Source organism: Mesocricetus auratus, unplaced genomic scaffold (genome assembly GCF_017639785.1).
Source record: "Mesocricetus auratus isolate SY011 unplaced genomic scaffold, BCM_Maur_2.0 Super-Scaffold_4256, whole genome shotgun sequence".
Classification (NCBI taxonomy): Eukaryota; Metazoa; Chordata; class Mammalia; order Rodentia; family Cricetidae; genus Mesocricetus; species Mesocricetus auratus.
The window spans coordinates 128,550,597-128,578,579 of NW_024429182.1; the positions used below are offsets into that span (position 1 = coordinate 128,550,597).

General features: G+C 47.3%; 1 protein-coding gene across 1 annotated transcript in view; it reads right to left on the reverse strand.

Moving 5' to 3' along the window:
* The window catches only part of Igf1r (insulin like growth factor 1 receptor), a 280,892-nt gene that overhangs the window by 7,946 nt on the left and 244,963 nt on the right, over positions 1 to 27,983 (reverse strand). Inside the window, exons 11-20 of the mRNA XM_040730426.1 lie at positions 27,434 to 27,717; positions 26,680 to 26,816; positions 26,239 to 26,398; positions 24,295 to 24,397; positions 23,577 to 23,647; positions 18,895 to 19,124; positions 18,558 to 18,668; positions 13,888 to 14,050; positions 10,531 to 10,660; positions 7,025 to 7,159 (exon numbers count right to left, since the gene is read on the reverse strand). Coding sequence (XP_040586360.1) covers positions 7,025 to 7,159; positions 10,531 to 10,660; positions 13,888 to 14,050; positions 18,558 to 18,668; positions 18,895 to 19,124; positions 23,577 to 23,647; positions 24,295 to 24,397; positions 26,239 to 26,398; positions 26,680 to 26,816; positions 27,434 to 27,717 — 1,524 coding nt within the window. The remainder of the gene's footprint in view (positions 1 to 7,024; positions 7,160 to 10,530; positions 10,661 to 13,887; positions 14,051 to 18,557; positions 18,669 to 18,894; positions 19,125 to 23,576; positions 23,648 to 24,294; positions 24,398 to 26,238; positions 26,399 to 26,679; positions 26,817 to 27,433; positions 27,718 to 27,983) is intronic.

Here is a 27,983-nt window from a genome sequence, read left to right on the forward strand (position 1 = left end):
GACGGACCACACATCCCAAGCTTGTTAGCTCAAGCCAGCACCTACTTACTACATGTCTCACGAAGCCCGGAAGATCCAGGCTGGCCCCAAGCTGAGTCCCAACAGAAACCTCAGGTCAGAAGCCGACAAGCCAGGGAAAGCACAGAGAACGAGTTTCTTCTACAAGCAAGGCCAAGGTAAGAACATAGGAAGCCCATGTGGCACCCCCTTTTCTCCCGCAGGTCACAGACCTCTGCAAAGTTCCCTGAGTCATGTGGGCTAGCAGCCCCGCATGGCGGAAGAGGAAGGCTTCCAGTCACCAGCCTGAGCAGAAAGGCCTGGGTGTGGAGAGCAGAGGGAGCCCTGAGCAACTGAAGGCCTGAATGAGTGAGGACTGCCTACACGGGCACAGCCAGGGACTCCAATGCCCCATTCCCATGGGAGTGGGAAAGTCTTCCCCAGTGAAGCTTAGAGATGGTAAGCCTTCCCGAGGTCTGAGTGCAAATGCTGACAGTGTGTGCGTTGAAGACGTCTACTCCCACTGGGTACTTACGGCCTGAAGACTGCTTCCTAAGGAGATGAACTAAACCGGTGTCCCTGCTCAGCAGTAGATAACCCTACTTCCTTGTTTATCTGTATGCAACTCCACCTCCCTGTTCAACCACATACAACAAACACACTGAGCTTCCAGAGCCTAGTCCACCCAACCCCAGCATTTCTAAATTCATGTGCTGGTCCTTTCTTCATTCCTCTGATGTCCCTTGTCAAGTCAGGGTTCTGGTACCTATGCTGTGAAGGGTGCTGCCCCCAGGCTTTGACAGATGGACAGGGCAGAGAGAAGTGAGGGCAGCCCGCATTCAGAGAAGCCTCAGACCAAAGGACCTTCTGCCTCTGTCCCTGAAGATAACTGTTCGGTTTTACAACTCCTGCCCCAACGGATACTTCACAGTGAAATCCACTAAATGGAACCCTGCATATGCAGGAATCTCACAGCACCCGAACGGGCATCTAGTATTGTGTCAGGCTGATTACTAGACCACCGGTTGGTCACTGCAAATAATTCCAAAGGAGAAAAAAGGCCCCACTGCCCACCTGGACAGCTTCCTCAGAAGCCCTGGGTCAAGTTAGGTACCCAGAACATGCAGAGTGCTGCACACAGGGCAGTAACCTGAAGAAACGATGGAAAAGGGTGAGCTGGAGATCCACCCAGAATTAAACATTCTAGAGGCTAATCATAGCCAGGCCAGATGCAGCTTTTAGTTTGTTTTTCTAAGTTGAATTCTACCGGAGCTCTTGTTACACATCACCTGTGGCTCTTCTGTAGGCTGACTAGTTAAAACAAAGGCTGTTTAGCTTACAACCCTACAATATTTACCATCTACCCTCTGGGGTGAGAGAAAACACCAATAAGGTGGCCAATGCCTGTGTCCCTTGCCAACTAGTTGTTTTCACTGAGGCGAAGTGATGGTCCTGGCGATACACACCAGGTTGCAGGGAGTCAGGAAGAACATTGGGCGTGGGGCCACATTATTCCTCAAGAGGCAGGTATGTCCCTCTGCTATAACAATTACAACCACCCTCATTTTAGTTATTTACTTATTTATTTATTTATTTATTTCCAGACAGGTTTGTCTGCAACTTTGGAGCCTCTCCTGGAACTCGCTTTGTAGGACCAGACTGGCCTCGAACGCACAGAGATCCGCCTGCCTCTGCCTCGAGAGTGCTGGGATTAAGGGTGTGCACCAAGCAAAGCATTTAAAAATGTCTATAGTCACACAACCGGTGAGATGGAGTAGGAGTGAGGCTCTCTTGTCAAAACAACAGAGCTGTACTTTAGTTACTTGAAAAAGAGTAGCCAATGGTCCCACAAGGAGACTGCCCTCTCCTGGCTGTCCACAGTCACATCTCATGAGGGTCTGGTTGGGTCCACTGCAGACAGGTAGCATGCTCACCTATTCTGGTTAGGTGGCAAAGAAGCCTGTTCTCCCGGGGCCCCCATCGCTTCCCCCATAAAAATTAATCAAAATGGGGCAGAGATACAAGGGACTCGTCTCTGTGGCTGGGCTGCAATTTCCTCTCTGGCCGACTGGCTTATCCCTGAATAGAAAAGAGCAACTGGGGGCAAGAACATGAGATGTGTCTGGCTCCAGGCCCTGTGGCCAGGGGTGGGGGCCGAGGAGGTGCCACCAGCCGGGTAGAGATGCGGTGACATCAGCACAAACAAGCCATGTGATGGCTTCTTTAAATCGTTCCAGAGTCAGGCCTTCCAGTGCTGCCCTTAAAAGGAAGTCTTTTGCTCTGTGCGACTGAAGACCTTGTTTTATACTCTTTCCACAGGAAAACTCTCCAGCAGACTGTGGGATTAATAAGATGGTGAAATGCTTCTTCTAAAAAGCACATTTTAAAACCACTCGACGGCTCCGGCGAGTTAGAGCTATGTTTCACAGGGTATGTCCCTCTTTGAAGGTATATACCGGCTCTCCCCTAGAAACGAGAGGAGGCTCATGTGGCAGTCCTGCCCTATCTTGAAGCACCTTCCAGGGAGAGAGGTCTATCCCTACGGGTATATGCACACTGCTATCCCCACTCCCCTCTCGGCTCACCCCACGTCCTGTACGCTGAGATGTGCACAGTAGCTTGCGTCTGTAGCGCTCCGGCTGCACTCCGAGAGTTAGGGCTGTGGCATCCAGTGCTGACTTCACCCAGAGAGCAGACTTTAGGAAGGCCCTACAGCGCTGTGGGTGGTCTCCTAGCAACCCCAACAGCCAAGGCTGTGCTAGGGGCCGCTTCTCAACTAGGACCTGAAGGGGGATGCTACACAGCCCAGGTGCTGGCACACAGTTCATGCCACGGCTCATGCAGTCTGATTTGAGTATGTCTTGGTTGTGCCTGGGCTGGTGACGCTGAGCTAATACAAAGTTCAAGTTCCTTCCTGAATCCCGCATCCTGAAGCCTTGGCATGTGATGTGGACATGTTACCGGAACAAACGGTTCTGGCACCTAAGTTTTTTGTGGCTGAGCTCAAATCACCATCCCATCCTTCAGCATTAGGGCTGGGACCCGTGTGGTGACATTTTATTTATGATTTATGAAAGCTTGCCTGAGGATTCAGAAAGCAAAGCCAGCCTCAAGCTGTAGAGATCAGGCAGTGACGATACACACCTTTAATCTCAGGACTCAGGATTAAGAGGCAGATGGATCTCTGTTAGTTCAAGGTCACCCAGGGATCCATTAGAGTGAATCAGTCTAAAAGAGAATTAGAGCTCACACCTTTAATCCCAGGTCTCGTGAGAGGTATTTAAGACACCACCAGGGTCTCAGAGCTGGCATTCAGCCACACTGAGGATAGGAAGACATTGAGGTCTCAGGATTCTCCAGCCACATTGAGGAGAGGTTAGAATCTGAGGTTTGGTGGAGCCAGGATCACTTTTCAGTCTGAGGGACACTAAGAGATAGTGGCTGGCTGCTTTGCTTTTCTGATATTCAGCTTGAAGTTTGAACTCCAATATCTGCCTCTGGTCTTTTATTTTTTGTGCTACAGACTGGTCTCAGGATCTCCAGGTTCCATGAACCCTGGGACTAGTCTCTTACCTCAGCAGGGTTCACTGACAAATCTGTGTGCAAGGCACTGAAATCCAGGGGTGTTCTGGAGCATTTATGTACACTGTAATGTGTCTCTGCCTAAGGCACCTTCTAGTTTGTTTAATAAAGAGCTGAATGGCCAATAGCTAGGCTAGAGAGACCAGGCAGGACTTGTAGAGGGGAAGGGGAGAGGGAGAGACAGAGACAGACACAGGACAGACAGAGAGACAGAGAGAGACAGAGACACTGGGAGGAGGAATATAGGCACAAGATTTTGTCAGTGGAATCGGAACAAGTTGAACGTGCCATATTAGGAACAAGTTGAACGTGCCACATGGCAGATTGTAGATTTAAAAAATATGGGTTAGTTATTATAAGAGCTAGTTGAGAAAAAGCCTAAGACAAAGCCAAGCTTTCATAATTAATAATAAATCTTCGGGTCATTATTTGTGGGCTGGTGGTTCCAAGATAGTCTGACAAGAAAGCTTGCTACACAGGGGTAATGACGGGCTTGGTCTACAGTTTAAACGTGGAAACCAATCCTGATCCAATCTCATAGCACTTGCTAGATTAATTCAAACCGAGTCATGGCGCTGACACTCACTCAGTTCAGGATGCTGGGTAGCCCTTCCTGTAGATGAGACCCACCAGGTTTCACACTTCTCTCAACAAAAGAATCCTGTCCCCGAAACACATCTCATCAGCACCCCGGCAGATTCAGAAGGACACCACACTCCCTGTGGAAGCCAGCTTGTCTCCTTCATAAAGTTCTTTTCTTAGAAAGGGGACAAATCTGCCAAAGGGGTTCTGAATGGCAAAGCAGGAATGCCTCCTGAATCAATCACTTCACGTTCAAGAGCAGCCTCTGTGTGTAAACTTCCTCCTCCCTCTATTCTGGGAACAGGAAGTCCACTGCCTTTCCCATGGCAGGTGGCTGCTTCCCAAGCGTATTAGATTCATACAGAAAAAATCCAGTCAGCTGGAGATGGATCAGCTTCAGGAGTCCCATGAGTTTCTGAGACAAATGTTTGCCCCAGTATAAAAAGAAAGAACAAAAACAATACCATTCTTGTGACCAACCCTAAACCACAGGAACAAAAACTCACACCTGCTCCTTTCAACTGTCTCTCGGCTTGTGAAACACCACTGATGCTAGTATCTGTATCTACGCTGGTGTGGTAGGCCTATTCTGTCCCTTAAACTTTGCCCTAAACACTGAGTCTTCTGCGAGCGGACTAGTATGAACACCGCTGCACCACCGAGTGAAAGGGAAGCTATGAGGGACGGCATGAGCAGCACGCAGGCACCACAGCTTCTCGGGGTACTCCCCGTGCGTGCTGTAAGCCTGATGCCACTTTAGAGAGGACGCTGTGGGAACACTCTCCCTGAAGATGATGTCGGGGCACGGCAGGCAATGGACAAGCCCGTGGCTCAACACGGTCGGCTGCCTATTTTTGTAAGGCCCTTCCAAGCAGGAGGGATTTCACACTTACAAACAGCTGGGGGCAGGAGGACACAAAAAACAAACAAAACCCAAACAGGAGAATTTTGTAAGAAGGAAGTGCGAATGTGATATAAAAATATACATAGCCTTAGCTGGGCTCCACTGACACAAGCCTGTAATGGCAGCATCAGGGGAGGCTGAGGCAGGAAGATTATCCCCAGAACCAGGCCAGCCTGGGCGATGTTCTCTCTCCCTCTCAAAGGCTCCATACTTGCTGATCTTGGTATCTGCTTTACATCACTGTGGCAGAGCTGAGGGATAAGAATGAGCACACGTCCACAGCACCACCAGTAACATCCAGTCTGTCAGAGAAACTTTCTCAGTCTATGTGGCCTACAAGAAGCAAGGAGCTATGTTGTCAAGTCTGAAGGATGCAGATGTGGCGAGGCCTGGAGTGGCCAGAGACTCCAGGATCTCCAAACTGTCCCCAGCTGACCTCAGTCCCACAACTGCAAGGGCTAACTCGTGCAGACCATCTGGTGGAGCCTCACGTGGGATGAGGCTGGCCCGCACCTCTCCTTCAACTTCACCAGATCCTAAGCACAGTCACTTGCACCTCTGTGTGGGGATCTCCTGCCTACCGTCCACACACCCAGCCTCCATCTGTACATCATTTCACCATCTGAGGCCCCAATCGAGCCCGTGCTTCGTTGAGGAAGAGTAGGCAGGTATGAGTGTCTTTTGTACAGACACCAAGAAATCTTGACAATTCCCTTGGGATTCTTTCACAAATGAAGTGGAACCTGTTTTAAAAAGCATTTCTAGAAAATGCCTATATTGGTCTGGACATATCTGTGGGAACCTACCTTGATGTTTACCCCTGAGACGCAGGACAACAGCTGAGCCCTGCCTTAAGGTGTGTCAGAGACAAAAACACTGCTAACAACCTGTACCCGATGGACCAATCAGAATACCTTCTTATCCCCTTTGGAGACTCATTCTGGGAAGGACCATTCTCCTGACCCAGTGAGCCACCAACATTGCACAGCAAAGCAAGGCTCCATTTGTAAATAAAGTTTGGGTGCTGAATGCCCTACCAAGGCCCACAGGTGAAAAGTTTTGCCCCCAGCTTGGCAACCCTGGGGGGCCTAGTGGAGCCTAGTGGGAGGGTGCCTTCAAAAGGATGACATCAGGGCTGCAGCCCTGTAACAACCCCCTTTCACTTTCTACCTACAAAGAGAGGGTATCTGCTCTGACAGTCTTTCCACCATAAAAGCAATGGAACCCCCTTACGACCCCAAACTGGGAGCCGCTGCACCCGTTTCTCCCTGTGAGCTGATTATCTTGGAGGCGTTTCTGGAAGTCACAAGGCCTGAACACTGAGGCATACGTAGCACCGTAGGTATACTGTTATCACCTGACAACTCCAACATGTCATTTTACCAGAAGCAGAGCAAGGCAACAGTGTCACCAACACCCTAAGGGGGTGTGCCTAGGAGACTGCGTCTGAAGAGGGATGAGCTCAACCTTTCTCCCAGTCCATGTGACTCACAGGGATAAGGCTCACAGCACACGGTCTGTGACCTGCTGTTGGGGCTATCTGAAGTCTAGTCTGAAAGCGCAAGAGAGGGCTCCTGACCGCAAAGCCCCATGTGAACCTGCTCACAGACCTGACAGGTCTGCCGACAGCTTGGGAGAGCTCTCGAATCTGGCCTAACAGCAATAATTGCTGCAGTATTTGCCTTAAAAAGTAAATTTTGCATGGGAGGGATGAGCCAGGGTTGCTGTCGTCTCATATTTCACAGAGATGGGGGCCTGAGAAACCACAGTGCAGAGTGTCAATCAGCACTGGGGGCCTGGGATGGGATTAAGGCACTGCACAGAGTCACAGAACCAACAAGCTCATCTCCACCAATACAGATATATAAGCCCTCTTCTAATGCTCTCCTGTACCCACAGGGACAGAGGGAGTTACTGGCTCCGGACTTACTAATCTTAAATGGCTCAGAAAATACATACAGCATGTCAGGGCAATTGTCCGGCTTGTCCAGAAGGCCGCCCTCCATGACGAAGCGAAGAACTTGCTCGTTGGACAAGCCTTGGTATGGCTGCTCAGCCAGTGTGGCAATCTCCCAGAGGACGACCCCAAAGGACCTATTTGGAGAAACAAAGCATGAGTAGCTCAGAAAAGGGTGGGCAGGAGTGTGTCCCCTTCCTTATTAGCATTTCTTCAACCCTAGGTGCGGAAAAAGTCTCCTCAATGTGGTGACAGCACTCTGTATGTCAAACAGCTCTGTGGCTAAGTGTGGGGTATCTTGCCTTCTTTGTCCCTGCTAATTTGCTTCCCGTAGGGCCAGCAAAGCCCAGGTGGCATGGCTGAGATCGTTGAGGTTATGGGGGCTTCTAACATCCCTCACACAGTTTTGACTCCAGCACCAGGTCCCAGTACTGGCTTGGGACAGCTAAGCATCTGAACTATCTCCTTAGGGGATATTCTTTTCATCCCAGTTTGGAAATCTCTATGCTAATGGTTCTCCAACTACTGTAAAGGAGGGTCTTCTTGGAGTTCTTAAACAGACAGATACCTGGGTTCCCAGAGTAGGTCTTATCTGACAGGTGTGGGGTGGGAGCTGGCTCTTGGAATGTCTAAAAGTTCTGTAGGATCTTGACTCGGGCCAAAGTAGATGAAAACCTGAACCCTACAGAACTTAGGAGCCACTGGCTGGGGAGGCAGCTGAGTCAGGCAGGGCACGGGTGAGATGCACCTGCCCATGGTGCATGCCACAGCTAACAAAGAATCCTTTGGTCTGGAGGCTGGCTGAGGTGTAAACTCAGCAGGCAGAGCAGTGAAGGAACTCTACCATGTGTATAGCTGCTGGCCTGTCAGTCCAGAGGATCAAAGTGTAGTAGATCCATGTATACAGAACCTTCAGATAGGTACCAGGGGTATATTGTCACCTGCAGCACAGATAGCTTGTCAGAGAGAATCTCCACCTTTGCAAAATTCTCCCTGGCCTCACGCTCTGGTTGTGTTAATGGAATAAAGCGGACTGGACATTGGAAGCCAATGCAAAGCTTCGGATGGACACCCCAGTGGGGCTGAGCCCCACATAAGAACCTGGGGCCGGCATTTTCCACTTAGCACCCTGAGGACCCTGACCTAAGCTGAAGCAGGAAGCCTCTGACTGAATCATAATGTTTGCCTGGCTGCTTCATCTCCCTTCTATGAACAAAAGGGTTTTGTACAAATTGATACTAAGCAATGTCAGACAGAAATAGAACCTTAGCAGTCAGACTCAAGGTTCTTTTGAACTAGCAGTGACTAAGATTTAGTCTTCAAATTGCACAAAAGACCCAAAAAAGTCACACTCTGTAGTGAAATCATGGTTCTGAAAAACCTGGGCTCAGAGAAATGGGTTTCCTGTCAACATCAGTCATGGACTCGCCTTCCAGAGCCTGTCTGGTCACATCAGAGGTACTCTTTGGAGGCTGCAGCGCCCACCCTCATGTCTGAAATATAGCCGGAGACAAGCAATGATGTATGTGGTTTTCTATTTTTGTCGACTGCAGGCTGGTCTTGACAAGGTTCCCTTCCAGGCCAACTTCCCTCACTTCTAATGCTTTCCCTGGTTCACCATAGGCTTCCAGGCAATAGGTAACAATCTTGGCCCCGAGTACCAACTGCCTTATCTAGACACTGGTTACTCAACTCCTGAAGAAGCCAGCATGCCTTCAGCTTAACTCTCTCACAGTTCTCCCCCCAGACTCCTGCAGTCAGCATCCTTTTCCACACCAGACAAGAACAAAGATGTCTAGAGACATAGGCTGGCCAGCCTGCCTTTGTGAGGAAGGGGACAGTCCCTGGAACATTTCTACAAAAACTCAAGTAAAAGCTATGATAAATGCAGTAGATGGGATTCAGGGCTTGGCTTGACTTGAAGGTCCCTCCCAGCGCCATGTTCCTAAGGCCTCCTACAAAGTCAAACAAAATTCTTTGGGATTTTTTTACGTACTTGGAACAACTGTCTTATGACTATGAACTCATTCTAAAATGACTGCCATTCTTCTAAGAGGCACAACTCCAGTTAGAGCTGAGAAACAGTTCATATATCCCAATGGCCTTGCTATCTTCGGTTGAATGCTCGAAGGTAGGGCTGAGAAAATAAATGTTCAAGCACAGCTGATGCCTTAGCATTTGGTGGAATGGATTTGAAAGGCCTTTCCTTTTTATACAGATAGTTCCTTGTTAGTTTGTAGCGGCTATGGGGTCACAGTGGAGGAAACAGGGAGGGAGCACCCTGTGAGCCTGCTGTGGCTTGTACTGACAGTTAGTACCCAGAACTGGGCTAGAAGGAGTCTGTGTGAGACTTCACTTTTATTTCCCTATGCTGACTCTGCTTTCCCACCCTGCAAGCTGAACTCAAAGCTTCCAGAAGCATGAAGGCCGGAAACAGCAGATGAAGTGTGGCCCTAGGTGTGCCCTCTCCTGCCACCTCGCCTGAACATGGAGCAGAGAACCGTGATTTGACAGAAAAGAGGTAACCTCGAATGAGCTACTGCAGCACAGACCTCACCCTTGAGTCAGGAAACAAGCAGGCTGTGCTGGGTCAGACTCAAATGCTATTCCAATTTGCACCTGTCTTCCAAATAAGATCCAAAGCTCCCAAATAAGATCCAAAGCTCTTGACTGGGAAAGGTTCATGAGGCTAAAAAAATGATGTCAGTCACTACTGGGATAGTTATTCTGTGTGGTTATCTGCAGATGGAGTAAACAACTACCGTTTTTGTAACACAACAGCAATGGGATCTCCCGAGAGGAAAGCCAAGACACTTGCTGACATTCGAGGAGGGGGACGTGCCAGGGCTCTCGCCTGCCAACAACTCCAGTTGTATTTTGGAACCCGATGACCTGTACACAGCGTTTCCAAGGAACTGCGGTAAACAGCACTACAGAGAAGTCTCTTCACCCCCTGGCCAGTGTGCATTCACCACAGGACACTTTTATTACTAGGAAGATGCTTTGGGTCAGCAACGATGGATATCCATAGGATGGGTGTGTGCCACATACTGGATGGGACCAACAGGAAACCACAGCCGTGACCCTCAAGTTTTGGGTTTAAATAAAGCACTGCCCGCAACCTGAAGGTTCAATGAGGGGAGGCAGGGGAGGCAGGAGCACATGCGTACATAGTATAATAACGTGTTAAGAGCGAGAAAAAGAGAGGGGAAACAGCCAGAGGATAAACAGACAGAAGGGAAGGTTCAGACTTCTGGCATTTCACCACTCCTTGGAAACACAGTATCAGCTAAAAAGGGAAGGAAATGCTGGTTCTACATACGCCTTGGGAGTTCCACAAATACCCTTTTGTTCTACTGAACTCTACATAGGAATATCTCACAGATAAAGGGCTACGGAGCACTGAACGGTGAACTCAGGCTGGCAATGGGTGACAGTGAGCAGAGACTAGGAAGAGCGTCATTCCAGGAGCCTGAAACAAGCTGGCCATGCAGGGAAACTCTCGTACCAGACATCTGAGTGGGTGGTGAAGACTCCGTCCTTGAGGGACTCAGGAGACATCCAGCGCACGGGCAGCAGCCCCTTCCCTCCTTTCCGGTAGTAGTCTGTCTCATAGATGTCTCGTGTCATACCAAAATCTGCAGGGGGCAGAGAGGACACGGTTACTTAGTTGGAGCAGGTCTTGGGGCAGCAGCAAAGGTGCTGTGGCTGTCCCAGCAAGGGCCCTTGGCCTTTGTCTATATTCAAGGTGAATGTTGTCCTTGCTGCCTTCCGGAGAGGCTCAGTGTTACTGCTTGTAATTTTATAAGGCAGACATGGTAAGACACCATCAGTCAAATACGAGACATCCCTGGTCTCAATAATTTACAATCTTTAAAAAGTTAATTCCCTTAGTGCATTTAAAGTGAGAAGCAGTTTTCAGGTTATTGAATACAGCGATGTATCAAGAAAATACACACTGCCTAGACCAAGGGTGAGTGACACACAGTTCTGAAGCCTGATCCAATATCCTGAGGATGTGGATCTCATTTACTTGGAACATGACTCCACCACTGAGGAGAAGGCCTTTCACCACTTAATAGGGGAGAAGATGTTCACGAACATAAAAGTACACAGTGAAAGGCTGAGATGTTCTTTACCAGGCTCCCGGAGCTATTACCCAACACCATTTCCCAACACAATACTCCCACTCAGTTTTGAAAACTTCTCCCATTTTCCGAGTCTCCTGAAGGTGTCACATGTTACGGGTGATGGCAGGCTTGCTGTATAATCTCACATTATTGTGTCTTCATCAAATTTTGATTTTTCCAATTGATCACACCACCTTTCCTCACCTACACTCTTCCATTCTCCTTCCCGGGAGAAAGAGTCGCTCTACCTTAAAAACGCCCCTTCACAGCCGGGCGTTGGTGGCGCACGCCTTTAATCCCAGCACTTGGGAGGCAGAGGCAGAGGCAGAGGCAGAGGCAGAGGCAGAGGCAGAGGCAGAGGCAGAGGCAGGCGGATCTCTGTGAGTTCGAGGCCAGCCTGGTCTACAGAGTGAGTTCCAGGACAGCCTCCAAAGCCACAGAGAAACCTTGTCTCGAAAATACAAAAAAAAAAAAAAAAAAAAAAAACACCACGCCCCTTCACACCTCTTAAGTGGTACCACAATGAGGTCACCAAGGCAAAGCAAGCCCCACGGGGAACGAGACTCTTTGGATGTTAGCCAACACTACTGACTTGCACTGTGTACGAATGTCCAGCTGCCTCTGGTGAGCTGACTTAAGGTGTGTCATCCCTGAGACAGGGGGCACTGGGGGACACCCAGGAACCCACCAGAAGACGAAAATGTAAGTGCTCAAGTCTCATCCCCAAATTAATCCAGTGGCATGCAAATGACAGGATCTGCTTTGACTTGCATAAAGGGGGTTTCTAGAAAACAATCTTTCTAAGTGCAAAAGAAAAACAGAACCACCCCTACCTTCCTAAACATGCACACAAAATTTAATTCTAGAAAGAAAGAAGAATCACAATTACAAGGCAAATTCTCCTCATAAATATGCCACATGGTTAAACAGCAAATATAATCCTTACTGATTTGGGTTCAAAATGGTAAGAGGCACAAAAGAGCATTTTGCATAACTGTAATGCAAAGCGGGACAAAAGCGGCCTTAGCAGAATTTCTGCCTGTGTTGGGAAGAGTGTGAGGGAGTGCAGGATGAGGACACAGGGACAGGCTTGCCGTCTCCCCAGGTCCTTAGTGCTGAGGACACGGGCACAGGCTTGCCGTCTCCACCAGGTCCTTAGTGCTGAGGACATAGGCATAGGCACCGTCTCCACCAGGTCCTTAGTGCTGAGGACACGGGCACAGGCTTGCCGTCTCCACCAGGTCCTCTGTGCTCATGTCCTGCCTCTGCCTACTATTGTGTCTTCATCAAACATTGATTTTTCCACTCGATCACATTATTGCCCCCCCCAATGAATGAACCTGTCCCAGTCCACTCAGGTACACAGTAGCTTCCTTTGAGGAGTAAAATATGGGTCCCCATGCATAAGTGAGGGGATGGGAGGCAGTAAGGGTCACAAAGGTAAGGGGATGGCTTTTATCTAGAAGCTCTGGGACAGGACAGCCTCTTGCTGGCTGCCTACCAAGGGTTCCCAGGGCTCTAAAAATGAATGTGCAAGCCCAGGGAGAGATATGCTGGGGGACACTGAGTAACTCCAAATGACCGATGTCTGCCGTATAATACAGCTGCATGCCAACACCCCTAACTCCTGCAATCAAAGCAAGATGAAGACAGACAGCCCTACTTTGGGTACCTCTGTAGAGAAGATATTCGGTGCTCACTTAAGAGATCAAAAAGTTCATTTAAAAGAGTCACCGCTAGGTTTTAAGCAAGCAAAACATCTCCAGATCATATGTTCAAGAGACAGCCAAAGACTAGAGGTTTTTGCTGCACACTGTCCCTTCTGTTCCTTCTCAGGGCGAACACTTGGTATGCTTCTGAACTGCTGTCCTATCACAGTAGGAAGGTAAAGGCTTGGTAAATGCAGGTGGTTTCCTGAGCAACTTTGTCACTACATTTTTTTTTAATTATTAAAAGACAAATGGAAAACAAAGCCAACATACAAGCATACAACGGAAAGGCTGGGGAGTGTCTCTAGTAGCCAGTGAGCAGAAATATAGTCCAATATAGTTTTAATATTACAATGTACTGGTAGCAACAAGGGGTCTAACAGGCAGGCTAAGCAACTAAGGTCATGGTGGGAAGTGCTATGTGTGCCAGAAAGGTCAAGAACCTGGAGGATATAGCTCAGTAGAACACTTAACTCGCATGCATGAAGTCCTGGGTTCAACCTCTGCTAGTAGGAGAGGGGGAAAGGACTCTCTGAGTCGATCAAGCCAGGTGTGAAACCAGTAGGCAGGGTTCTCCGCTCTCTTACTGCGGACTGACACACCTACCTTACCACCACCATTACCCTATGCAGGTCTCATCATAGGAGCCCTGCCTCCAAGGAACCTCATGGCCTATCGAGGGACAATGTTCTTTGTAAGCTGAGAAATTTGAGGAGGGACTGGATGCTGGCTTTTATCCTCAAACCAAAATTACTCGTGGAAGCAAGCTGTCCTGATTATTTCTGTAACCCACATTCTATCCAAGAACCATGACTACTATCTAGACCACCATGTTAAGGTGCTCTTAGGATGATAGCCAGGAGCAGCCAATGACACCGACTTACACACATCTTAGAAGTCAAGGACAGCCACTGTACATCTGGGACATACTGCAAACCTTCCCAGGGGCAGTCTAAGCACTGAAAAGGCCCTAAAAGTACCCGTGAGTTTAAGTTTCTGCTCCACTCAGGAAAGCACAGGACATACCTCCAATTTTGACTGTGAAATCTTCAGCTACCATGCAGTTCCGAGCAGCCAGGTCTCTGTGGACGAACTTGTTGGCGTTGAGGTACGCCATGCCATCTGCAATCTCTCCAGCCATCTGGATCATCTTGCTTAAACTTGGAGGAATTAGGACTAGATTATTCTGCTGCAGATTGAAGAAACAAAACAAAACATGAGCATCTGGGACTTTCCCCCCCTACCTGCCAGTTTATTGTAGGAACTGACATCCATGTTTATTTAATATGAGCACCACGGGTCACCTGCAGGAAGTCAGGACTTGCTCAGAAGGAACATATTGCTGAGCTCTGGCGATGCCTGCTTGTGATAAAATCATTGTGCTGGTTCCCTGACCATATCACAGGGTAAACATCAATTAGTACTGCTTGGGACCATTATTACCTTTTTTCTTTTCTTTACATTTTCTAACCCTATCCCCATGTATGCATGTGCGTGAATGTGGAGGCCCTTAGTTGATGTTAGGAATCATCTTAAATTGCTCCTCTGTCTATCCTTTGAGGCAGGGTCTCCCAAGCAAACACAGAGCTGGCTAAAGCAGCTGACTCTAGGCATCCCGACCCATCCTTCCAAGGTTACAATTACAGATGGACTGCCACACCTGTTTAGCATTTGCATGGCTTCTGAGGACCTGAACTCCAGTCCTTAATGCCTATGGGGCAACTGCATTAACCAGCAAGCCAGGGCCCCTGTCCAGTACTTTCTGTTTGGAGCAGGACAGAAAGTACTTCAAGTGAAGCAGCAAGTTCTAGTATTGAGGGTTCTCAGTTACTTAGGTCCTAACTAGTTTCTGTCCCTTTGACATCCACAGTCACAGAGCACAAGTGAGAGGAAGCACTGCACACCTGGACCAAGGTCACACGGGACAAACGCTCACTTCCTAAATGGACACTGCATGCTCGATTTACCACGCAAGTGGCCAGGGCCTCTTTGTCTTCATCCCCTTTTCCTAAGGTGCCTTAGCACCTTATATCTTAATATGAGGACTAGCTCTTTCATCTTGGATTACTGTTGGGCACTGAGGACAAGTGGAGTTTAGATGGAGTTCACCCTGTTTGCAGAAGGACAAATCACTGCCTTTGGCACTGAAAAAAAGAATTAACCTAAAAAGTGACAATTTTGACAAAATAAAATAAATATGCCCAAGGGGCTGGCGAGATGGCTTAGCAGACGAAAGCATGCTGCCAAGATACAGGAGACCGATGTTCAATCCCTGTGTTGGTCTAAATGAAAACGGTCCCCACAGACTCATAGGGAATGGCATTATTGGAGGTGTGGTCTTGTTGGAAGAAGTATGTCCCTGGGGGGTGGGCTCTGAGGTTTCAGGTCAAGCCAGGCCTAGTGGCTCACCATCTCTTCCTGCTGCCTACAGATCCAGATGTAGAACTCTTAGCTACCTCTCCAACACCATGTCTGCCTACATGTCACCCTGCTTCCTGCCATGAAAACAATGGATTAAATCTCTGAACTGTAAGCCAGCCCTGATGAGAAGTTTTTCTTTATAAGAGTGTCTGTGGTCATGGTGCCTCTTCACAGCAACAGGAATCCTAAAACAATCCCCAAGACAGGCACAGTAAATAAAGAGAACCAATTTCCTCAAGGTGTATGCAGGTATGTTGTGTACACACACACACACACACACACACACACACACACACACACACACACACACACCCCTACCTGAAGGCTCCCTGTCATCCCAACCCCACATGCAAAACCAATCATTAACCCATAGTTTAGACACTAACTGCTTGTGTGTCTGTACTAGTGCAATAAATCATGCCTCTCTTTCCCTAACTGCAAAATATCTCATACAACACTATGAAGCCATCTCACTTTCCTAGGTCCCATATATCACCCTAAGTTATTTTGAGGGCCACAGGAAGAGCATGACAAGGCTTTGGGATCATACTATCTGGGCTGTTCTACATAGGTCCTATGTACTCTAGCCAAATACTCACGAGAATGCTGGCTCTTGTCCAGGGTTGCTAAGTTATCACTGGATGCCAGAATCTTGAAATCAGGTAGAAGCCCTCCGGCAAGTCCAGGACTACTCTCCACATTTCACGGCAGACTTAGTGGAGCCCATTCATTTATTTAATCATTTTTACTTTGATACAGGGTTTCCTATCTATAATCCAGGGGATGTTTCCAAGGGACGTGGCATCGTCTGGAGGAAGCCTGAATCTCCTGTTTCTTTTATGCTGGTGCTCCCCCCCTTTACACTGTCTTTTAGTATCTTCAGGGCTTTAAATATGCATGGCAAAGTAGGACCTCTGCAGGTGACACGTATTTAGGCCCATAACACATACTGGATTATGAATGCTGTGTAAGTGTTCAACAGGAAGCGGTCACTCATTGTGTGAAAAACAATCAACAAAAGGGACTATCTGCAGGGAAGGCTGACTTTCTGTTAGTTCATGATCTTATGCCCTTTTTCCCCCTCTTCTCAAGAGAGTAGCGATCTTTATGTTAAAGCTCCCTAAGAGGAGCTCACATCCATACATTATCAAGGAAAATAGGCAAATTCCAGTGGGGGAAGAGGTAAAATACACTGAAGCTGGAGTAAATACACTGAAAGTAGGGAACAGACACTGAAGTGAGGGTATATATACTAAAGCTGGGATATACCTGCAAATACTTTTTTTTTTCCGAGACAGGGTTTCTCTGTATTGCTTTGGAGCCTGTTCTGGAACTCGCTCTGTAGACCAGGCTGGCCTCGAACTCACAGAGATCCTCCTGCCTCTGCCTCCGGAGTGCTGGGATTAAAGGCGTGCGCCACCACCGCCCGGCAACAAATACTTTTTTTTTATTCTGACATGAGTTAGAAAGACAAAATTTAGATCTGATGAATTTAAAGTTTTACTTCCGAAGGGGGCTTTAGGAATTCACCTTGTCTCTAAATTACTTTTGTTAACCTTTTCTTTTATGTATATGGGTGTTTTGCGTGCACGTACAGTTTGTGCAACAGCTGCACAACTGGTGCTCAAGGAGGCCAGAACTTAGTTAGACAGTTGTGAGCCGCCACGTGGGTGCTGAGAATCCAACTAGGGTTCTCTGGAAGAGCAGTCAGTGCCCTTAAGGGCTGCTTGGAGCCATCTCTACAGCCCTTTATCTCTTATACAGAGGAAACCGAGGCCCAGGGGCCTCTGACAGTTAGTTGCTTGGGCATTGGAGGTAACCCATGAGGTAACCAACGGCAGAACAGCCCTGAGGCCACATTTAGGGCTTTTAATCCGTGCCTGAGTTGGGAAGGAAGGCGTTCCTTCCTGATTTAGGAGGCATCTCAGAGGACCACTCTCCAGGTACCTCCTATTCCATTAAGCTTTTCTCCTGCAGACAGGACGTTAGTGGGGCAGGAAAAGGCTCCACCAGGAACTTAGGACTGATGTGGGGAGAAAAAGAGACTGCCAGAGTTACCAACCCATTCATTCAGAGCTTTGGGGCTTTCCTCAAACCCCAAAAGCACATGCTAAAAGTAAACGAGGGCATTTGTGAGCAGGGAGTCAGAACTAAAATGAAGGAACTGTTACCTGGGAGATGTTTAAGTTGTAGAGGAAAAGACAACAAAAGCTTCCATAGAGAATGGGAACAGAGCCAGAAATGGAATGAGAAGAGGGAAGTTTCCCTTTGGAGAGCATGCAGGAAGACAAGCTTTTTATCCCCAAGTAATGGAGCCAGGGTCAAAGTGAGGACATCAGGACCACTGAGGCAGCCCCATAAAAGGCAGTTGGCTCTGGCAATATTTTCAATGTCTATCAGTTTACTCTTAGAATTAAGGACTTATAAATCAGACTTACAGATGCTAAGAAGCTGGATGGGGGTTAATACAGCAGACGGGGGAAAGACTCCGCAATGATTAATGAAAAATTACACAGGACCTTATCAGGTTTACAATGTGAAATTTTTACTAGACTAAGCAGAGACCATGCAACTGGGATGATTATCATTTAAAAGTTAAAGCAAGACACTAGCTTATTATCCAGCCTGGAAGGCTGGTGCAGAGTTTGAGAAGTCTCTAAAGCAGAGTCAGGGTAAGGAAAGAGCACCATGTGTCATCAAGGTAAAGGCAGCATGCTCACATGTGTGTATACCTGTGTGTGTGTCTGATGTGCACGCGTGTGCGTACACATGGGCTACTAGCTGTCTTGTGCACAGACTGGGTAGGGCTAAGGTCAAGGCCCCTGCCAGCCTAAACACTGAACTTTATTAAGCACACACACATGGTCCTGGTGAAGAAGGGGGTGCTCTCTGAGGACCATAACAAGAGAAAATGCATGCTAGGCAGAGTCAAGTCTGTAGGAGACCAGCCGGGGTGAGTGGAAGGGTTGGCCCTAGCATGCCCTAGGGCAGGTAGCGGTTGTTATGAGATGTTGGTAGGGGTAGAGGGAATGAAGAAACAAGAACACAGAGATGCCTGAGGTGGAGTGGGTGGGATCCAAGGACGGACAAGATCTCCTCACAGAGATTCCAGCCTGCCCCCAGCTGGACAATCTTTTACCAAAAGCACCCACAGCAAAGCATGTAGCAAGACACTCAAGGCTAAGAAGTAAACAGATTTAAAACCATGTTTCCTACAAGGGGGCTCCTGATGGAAACAGAACAGGTAAGGTAACACGGTGAGAATCAAAACTGACCTCCACTTCTGGTCTTAGAGACCGGAGATAACTTTTGAGATCTCCACGTGTCATGAGTTCCATGATGACCAGGGTAGGCTGGCCTTGGGATACCACCCCCAGCAACCGGACCTGGAGGAATCAAAAAGAGAAGGACTGAGGGCATCCCACATGATGACCTAGGCCTCTTGGAACTGTGTGGTGCTAGGGCCTCTGTGCAGGTCTGTGGGCAACAGGGAAACTATCCATTGGGGAGATAGCAAGACAGTAATCCCAGAGTCGTGGCCAGGGGCACAGAAGTGGCCCTAGGAATGCTTTCTGTCTGTGTCTGACCTTGGCTTGTCAGACACTCTCTTACCACATGGTGACAGTTGAACTCCTTCATCACCGAAGCCTCGTTGAGAAATTCAATTCTTTCACGCATACTTGCAGCCTCATTTACTGTCTTGATGGCTACTCTGGTTTCAGGTTCATCCTTGACCACACCCTTGGCCACTCCTTCATAGACCATCCCGAAGGACCCTTGTCCAAGCTCCCGGTTCATGGTGATCTTCTCTCGAGCTACTTCCCATTCATCGGGAACGTACACTAGAGAGTAAGAGACGGGGATTGAAGCAGGCATGGAAACAGCCCTTACTCAGACTAGAGAATACAAGATGCTGTTTCCTAAAACGCAAGAAGGAAAGTACCAATAGTCACAGGACAATACAGTCAAGGGCAGGCACCCAATCTTTGAGGATTTCATGATACTTGGAGGGTAAGCATCTAAGAACTGAAAAGAAACAAAGAAACATAGGACAGGAAAGAAAGCAGTGGTTCTCTTTTCCTTCCTTGGCAAAAAAACAAAACAAAACAAAACCCACAAAAAACAAACAAAAAAACAACTAAAAAACCCAACCAAAGAAAATAAAAAAAGCAAATTAATCCTAAGAGACAGAGAAAGTAGGATCTTGCCCATCTTCATCAAGGGATTAAAATGAATGTCAGAAAGAGAGAACAGTGTGGAATGGATGGGAAGGTAAGGACCAGAGTGTGGATGAGGAGAGCTAATCATCATCTTCTTGGATGAGCCTAGAGGGGAGAAGCATCCTCTTTATGGACTTTCGGCTTATGCTAGCTAACAGAGTACCTAGCCCTAGGGTAGGGTTTCTGAGAACTTGACTATGACTGGTCCAATAGACATGTGCTGCAAGCAAAAATACATCCTATTTCAAAGGTTTGTTTAAAACAAAAAAAGAGATAACTTGTAGAAGATTTTTAAAAATTAATCAATTATCCATTTATCTGAGACAGGGTTAACAGAGAAACCCTGGTGCTCTCTTTGTGGACTAGGCTGGCCTATTTTTATTTTATGTGTACATGTGGATCCCCCCCTTGTGTGTGGTGGGGGTGCCACACGTGTTTGGGTTCCTGGGAGGTCAGAAGACAATGTTGGACTCTCTGAAGTTGAGTTACAGTTGGGCCTTTTCATGTGAGAGCTGGGAACTGAAGTAGAGTTCCCCAAAAGCTCAGCAAGGACTCTTAATGGCTAAGCCATTTCTTCAGTCTTGTATTCCAAAGACTTGGTTAAAAACAAGCTTAAAAAGATTGCTCTTATGTTAAAACCAACTGCTGGATGTATCAGGTTAAATGAAAAAAAATAAATGTAACTAAAATTTATTTCATCAGCTTTTCTTTATACTTAGAAACATGACTACTAGTCATGGTGGCAGCATACGTCTGTAATCCCATGCCAGCACTTGGGCGACAGAGGTTAGAGAGAGGGCTTGTTACTTTAAAAAAGACAGCCTGGACTACACAGTGACAACAAGGCCAAGGGGGCACGTCAGGGACTACCGTGCTGATTGGACCCTCTTAGGTCACGCACCTTATTCTACCCTTCCCACAGTCGTGTCTGACAAACCCAACATTGTGGAGATGGAGAAACTAAGCCGAACTGAAAGAAGGCAGAGACTAGAGAGAGCATTGCGCAGCCTTCAAAAGAGATGATAGAGAACGAGCGGGAGGACTGTAGAGGAGCGGGAGGACTCTCAGTAGAGAGGAGCTGCAGGAGTGCAGCGTGTGCCTCAAGCACTGCTTGCTGTTCGTTTCCCTCTACTTAGCTGTTTAACTTAGGGAGCTGCAAAGAGGTGGGGATCAAGTTCTGGGTGACCATGCTGCCCCTTTCTCGTCATGGAACCGAGAACTAACGATGAAGACTCTGCCTGCCTTTCCCATCTGTGGGGAAAGAGAAGAACTCCCATGTTCATGAAGGAAGAAACAGGGTGGGCAGTAATGAAAACTACAGTAAAAATCCAAAATAGTTTAAGGTGTCCTGCAGGCTATAAAATGCTGCTTAATCCTAGAGCTGCTGTTTTGCTGTGCAAGCGATTTGAATTACTGGAATGCATAATGCTTTTAAAAAAAATCAATTTTATGTATGGGTGTTTTGCTGGCATGTATGCACGTGGAATGGAGAAGGAAGTCCGGGCTCAGATGGGACGGGAGGGAAATTGTGGCTGTGTTTACTTTTATGCTTTTGGATGCTGGGCTGCAGCTGGAGGTTGAGAGGCCTTGAACACCCTCATATCACAGGCACCTACCTTTAGGTGATGCCTTACGGAAAGGATGTTTATTATAAATCTGGTGTTGGGAACACCACCAATTAATATTCTGGAGAACGTGCCATATAGATTGTGGTGATTTGAATAGCAATGGTCCCCATAGGTTCATATATTTGAATGCTTGGTGAATAGGCAGTGGCGCTATTGGACAGGGATTAGGAGGTGTGACCTTGTTGGAGGAATCATGTCACTGGAGGTGGGCTTTGGGGTTTCAAATGCTCAAGCCACGCCCAGCGTCTTGCTCTCTGCCTGATGTAGGACTCTCCAGCACCATGACTGCCTGCACGCCACCATGCTTCCCACCATGACAGTCATGGACTAAACCTCCAAAACTGTAAGCCAGCCCCAACGAAATGCTTTCCCTTTAAGAGTTACTGTGGTCGTAGTGTCTCTTCACAGAAATAGAGCATTAACTAAAACATGTATTTATCTACTTATTCATTTATTCCTATTGACTCATTTTGGGACAGGATTTCACTATATAGTCCAAGCTTGACTCAAACCTGCTATGTAACCCAGGCTGACCTTGAATTTACAATTTTTCAGCCTCAATCCCCCCAGCACTTGGATTACAGGTATACGTCACCACACCTGGCTCCTATGCACATTCTTGTATTTCATGGCACACATGAGTCTGGTAATTTCTCAACTAGAATTCTGCCCTCCACAGGGCTCAGACAGCTTGTGACTCTGCAGAGGCTGATCTTGCTTAGGACGACAGCATGGGATATGAGGTCATTATACTATCTCTCAGTAAGGATGGGGGTCACTGTCTCCATTTACTATCTCCAAGGATCCAGGCTAGCTTTTAATGAGAATTAGCTATGTGGCTTTGCCACAGAATACGGAGTTAAAGCCAATCACATCCATTCCTTGGGAGGTCCCTGAAGTTAATGCCCTTTAAACCTTATTCTAAATTCAATCCAGCAGCTGACTTTAGCTAGCATACCTCGGCTTCACCAGCCAGAGTGGTTCCTAAGTGTGCACAATGTTATCAGAGCTTTCCTGTAGGGGATTCTCAGTGAGCTTTTGACAACAGCAACATGCTTAACCCTGGGAGAAAGAAGTCTCTAAATGCCTTTGCGATGCAATGTCACTTTGTAGCTATTCGAGGAAAACACCTTGGCTAGTGCTTCTCAAAAGACCAAAGAAATCAAGTTCAGATGAGGTAACAGCGTTCTCTCACCAGTTGGCCTGGGTGGCGACGTTTGTTCCTCCTTTGTTTTGAAGAAAAAAAAAAAAGGACTATTTCTCTAGTCTCCCACCCCTACCCCCTTTCTCTTTGACAAAAGCAGTTACTGGCCAGGATACCATGGCTGCATGTTTTTGGCTATTTAGGAGACGAAAGTGGGGTATGAGGATGTCTTGAGCCCAGAAGTTTCAGGCTAGCCTGTATAATAAAGGCTACAGTAAGGCCTTTGTATGAACAATGTACATTTAGCTTCTTGATTTTGCTTGATTGCTTTCTTGTTTGTTTTGGTGGTGTAGAGAGAGCGCCTGGGGTGTGGAACATGTTAGGCAAATGTTCTATCACTAAGCTACATATCCAGACCTGCTTTGTTTATTTTTAAAGGAGAGAGATCCTCCCGTAAGTAACTATGCTCTTAAGTGTGGTGCACATCCTTCCAGGGTGTTTTCTATGCGTTACAGACACAAACATCTGCATGTATACCTATTTCAAAGATAGCTCTGTGAGACCTTTGACAAACAGAAATAACATTGTTATTCTGCACCTGATTCATATTCAGAAGAGGCTGTTCTTGGTTGGCTTTACTGTAAACATAACTCAGTTAGAAATGATTAAAGAAACCATAGTGAAAACCATAGGCATTTACACAATGCTTTTAAATCACCCAAGTATTTCTCTGTTTTTGTATTTAAACAGAATAACCAATGAGAGCAATCCTGATGATTTCTTTTCTCCTACATATCTACTTACTCTTCTGCAGTAAGAAACATTTCTCTTGAAGATATCCGCTGCGCTCACACCCCTGTGAATTCACTGCCAGATCTGGTGGAGCCCCCTCACAGCAACCTCACAGTCCTTCCAAACACCACACCATCAGGATTTAGGAGGAGGGGCTGGGGATGCCTCCTAGTCCTGACTTCTTACTGTTAGCTGTGTGAGCCTGAACAAGTCTTTCTCAGAGATTCCTGCCTTGCCTGTATCTAGATAGGCATGAGAAACACTACAGGGGCTTAGTGAGGAAATATGATGGGCTTGAAAAATACCCCAACTCAAGCATTACAGGAATCCTCCCCAACTTATCTAAAATGCCTGAAGTTAAGCACTAGGTAAAAAAGAGGTAAGTAAAAAGACAAACGAAATAACCACTTGGTATAACCCAGGTTCCAAGTCAGAACTTCTGAGCCATTTAATTAAGTAGGGGAATGTAAATGGGTGCACAGGCTGTATGACCCCTATCAGGATCCTTACCATCCGCTGCACTGAAATATTCGGGGTTCACAGAGGCATACAACACTCCATTGCCCAACCTGTTGTTATTTCTGTCAAAAAAGATGAAATTCAAGTCAACAACCCCATCTCTACACATCATTGTAATACTTTCATCTTGTCTTTTTCCTTCCTGTCGCATGAATTATCTTGAGAAACAGACGCAAAGCATGCTCAGTTGGAAGTTGGATCCTTGGGATTCAGACCCTGGTGGGCCAGCAGATATCTGAGGACAACTCCTCCACCTTCTTCGGTGGCCTCAGATTAGAACTTTTAAAGAAACACTAGTTTCTTTGCTTCACTGGAAATAACAAGGTTCACTTGACAGGAAGGCTATACTGCATGCTTGGAGAAGCTCTTTACAAGCCAGTGATCTGTGTGCCGCAACAGCCAAAAAGGGAAAACGGGAGCCAGGCGGGGCCAGTGCACGCCTTTAATCTCAGCACTCAGAAGGCAGAGGCAGGCACGTCTCTGAGTTACAGGTCACAGAGAAATCCTGCCTTGAAAAACCAAAAAGGGTAGCATGATCATCTCTCGTTAATCCTCAGGAAATGCTCGTTTTTGCCTCTGGAGAATGGCTGACTAGGAACGTGGGTTGCCCGTCTATACAGTGTTTCCCCCCATAGACGATCTATGTTCAAGCTCAAATAGTCAATCTAGCTGGCTACCACTATTGTCTTATGCTGGCCCAGATACTCACCTCTTCCTATGGAAGACATACAGCATGATGACCAGTCCCCCCACAATCAGCAGGATGGCGACCGGCAGAGCAATTATCAGGTGCATGAAATTCTCATACGTCGCTGCAGAAGCAAGAAGAAACAGGACAAAGTTAGGAGGCGAGTAATTGGCTTGTCTTGCTGTTTTTTTTATATATGGTTGGACGTATGATAAAAACCATTTCTGAAAAAGCCTTTACTCCCCTACCACACACTGGAATCTTCAAGGTAATTTCAGGAGTAGCCCAGCAAATAAACTAAACCGTTTGGAGAAAAATGTAAATACAGATGGAAGCATTATACTCCTTTAAGTACTGTATATTCTGAAATAATAGTTCAAATGTAGTTGTGTGGAAGTGTATACGTTTGCTGAAGTAAAATGAACAGACTCTTACACACACACTAACTACTCATGCTATGCTGATCTTTATGAAAAGTTCCAGGGACAGCTGGCTCACCCCACCCATCTCCCACACAGGATGATACTTTTTGCTAATGTTGCCAGGCATAGGAGGAGTTAGGGGAACATGCCATTCTCCCTGAATATGTTATACATTGCTTAATACAGACACAGGAAGAGGTCCTCTTAAATCAGCAAGATCAGAGCGCTGACCTAACTTTCCCAGGAGTTTCACTGGCAAATGGCAAGTCAAGTTCTCAAAAGAGAGCCTGGCCCTCCTGCAGGCCTTGCTCAGAACAGTCTCACCACGAGAACTAGGAGGTTTTGGACTCATGGTGGTAAGCATGGCAACAGAGATTCCGGATTCGAGATACGTGTCAGAAAGAATTCATAAGACTTCAGTTAAAATGGGGGAAAAAAACCCCAAACAAAATGAGTGACTGGAGAGAAGGGAAGGGGAGAGCCCATTGTTTTATTTGTCCCTATAGTCCATGGACATGAACTAATCTAAAAATTTAATTTGGTTTCCCGCAAGACATCTAAAGATGCACTATATACAAATACTTCACCAAATAAAAGACTAAATTTTCATGGTATGTAGCCCTTGTTATTTAACTATTTTACAACATTTAGTTTTACATAAGACATCACTACATACAACAGCCTTCTAAGAATCCTGACTTCTCAATGGTTTGATTGAAACTTGTAACATTATCCTCCAGTCTCTGCAAAATGATGAATACATTATCTTTCAACATATATGGTGGATAAAGAGTACCTCTTTTTTACACTGGACAGATAAGGGGAGGAGAATGCCTCTGCCTGGGATGTTGTCCTGAAGATTTCTGCCCTAGAGCAGTGAGACCAGCTGCTCCCTGGGTTTCTTTCACCTTGTGATTCTGAGCATTGGCTATGAGCCTTAGCCAGTTTCACTGACTAGGCAGGAGACGGCATGTTCAACTCAATGCTTTGCAAAATGCCTCTACACATAAGCAAAGGTGAAAGCAGAGTTGTCTCCTAGCTCCCAGAGGTTATACTACCCTCTTCTAGTCAGTCACTTGAGATAAGTACCCACGGCTCAGCATCTTCCCAGGCTGAGATCTCAGATAACACACTAGTTCCTTAATGTGACCCTACCTGATAGCTGCCCAGGTGTCTCTGTCTCTCTGTCTCCCCCCTCCCTGTGTGTGTGTGATGATGGCACAGAGCTGTGCACACCAGGGGTAAATGTCAAATGTCTTCCTTTATGGCTTGTAACCTCATTTTTTGAGAGCTCACCAATGGGCTAGACTGGCTAGCTAGCAAGCTGCAAGCATTTTACTGTCAGTGAGGATACAGAAGCACAGCACCACTCCTGGTTTTGATGTGAAGGATCTGAACTTAGATCCTCAAGCAATTACTTTTACCTAACGAGCCATCTCCTCAACCCGGCCAGCTCTGTTCTAACAGAAAAGCAGACATCAGAAGCCCAGCTCAGGCCCAGCCAGCTTTTAGTTTTGACATGCATCTCTTTCCTAAGACTTACTCTTGGCTGGGACATAGAAGAACACAGGGTCTGTCCAGGACCCATTGCCGGATAGAGAGGTGGCCTGAATCCGGGCTGTATAGTTCCCTGGGTTTAGCCGGTTAAGCTTGGCCCCTCCGTACTTCCTGTATTCCTGCCTGGACACACATTCCCGCTGATCCTACAGAAACCAAACAATAAGGGTTAGTTTCCCACAATCGTAAAAGAGGACTGACACCTGCAAGCTCCTCAATGTGCTGGTAACTCCAGCTGCCCAACGTCTGCCTAGCCATCATGCAGGCCAGCTCCCTGCACTGCGGTGACTGCTCCCCAGAGCCTGGGTTCCTGGGAAGACCCGATTGCTCACTGACTGACTGACCAGCAGAGCTGTGGCATGCGACAGCATGTGCTCTCAGGGCCGGCAGACACACATGAGAGTGCAGGCCACAGTCCCAGACGTACCTCGACTTGTGATCCGTACTTTATTTCATACATTAGAATCAGTCCGTTGGGGTTCTCAGGTTCTGGCCACTTTAAAAAGATGGAGTTTTCAGGTCTTGGCTCCCAGGTCACTGGTCCAGGAATGTCATCTGCTCCTTCTGTGCAAGGATGGAAACAAGCAGCCACATTGGGTTTAGGTCTCCAGAAAGGATGACAAATGCTGGGTTAACGTTGAGAATGGCCCTTCCCCAAGATGGGTCTGTCGCAGGACTGCACAGGGATGTTGTGTGTGGGGGGCCCTCCCGAGATGCCTGCTAGCACAAGGCCCAGGATAAGGGACTGGGCATGCTTGATGACCTGCCATCTCAGGATGCCACAGCACCTACCTTCTGACCTATCGTCACCAGAAAAACCTGTGACTGAGTACAAGGAAACACTCCTGACAACCTAAGTCACTTTCTCCAGGTCTGTTTCTCCTATCTAAAGAAAAAGAACCCCTCATACACAGCAGCCCTGAAGGAGGGCAGTGAGCTTCGGTGTAGGCCGAGCCTCCATCTGAGGCACTGACTCTCTGCAGCCCACATCCTCACAGTAACCCAGTGGCTGTCTGGGTGACCGCGAGGGAAGAGGGGACTAAAAAGGAGGCCCACAGGCTGCTCTGGTGGACCAGGACGATTGCTGCTTCTTCTGGATCAAGGCAGCTGCTTTCTTCGGGACCTGGAACTGGGAACACGCTCTCTGCCAGCCTTCCCCCACCCCGGCTGTAGTGCCGTACCTGCAGGCATGGTTCTCGCAAAGACGAAGTTGGAGGCACTGCAGCCCAGCTTCTCGGCTTCGTGGTTGCAGCTGTGTATATCGATGCGGTACAAAGTGAAAGGCCGGAGGTTGGAGATGACAGTTCTCTCCTTGTTATCCACTCTGCTCTCAAAGAAAGGGTATTCTGTCTCGAGTTCTTCTGGGTCTGTGATATTGTAGGTGTCAGCCACTGTGGTGTTCCTGCTTCTGCTAGACATGGTGGTGTTGGCTACTTGCATGACATCTCTCCGCCTCCTTTCGGGTCTGTAAGGAAGAGAAGGCCGGCTGGTAAGTGCATCAGCTTTCTTTGTCTTTTCTGTGGCCAAGATGGAAGTAAAAAACAACAACAACCAAAAAAAACAAACAAACAAACAAACAAACAAACAAAAAAACAAAGAAAAAGGAAAATCCTAATCCTGAAATAAATGAAACTTTTAGGCTCCGTGGATAAGAACCAACGTAACAAGGGGATTTCCTTCTTCATGACCCATCTTGCATTCTCTGTGGCACCCTCAAAACACCCACACACT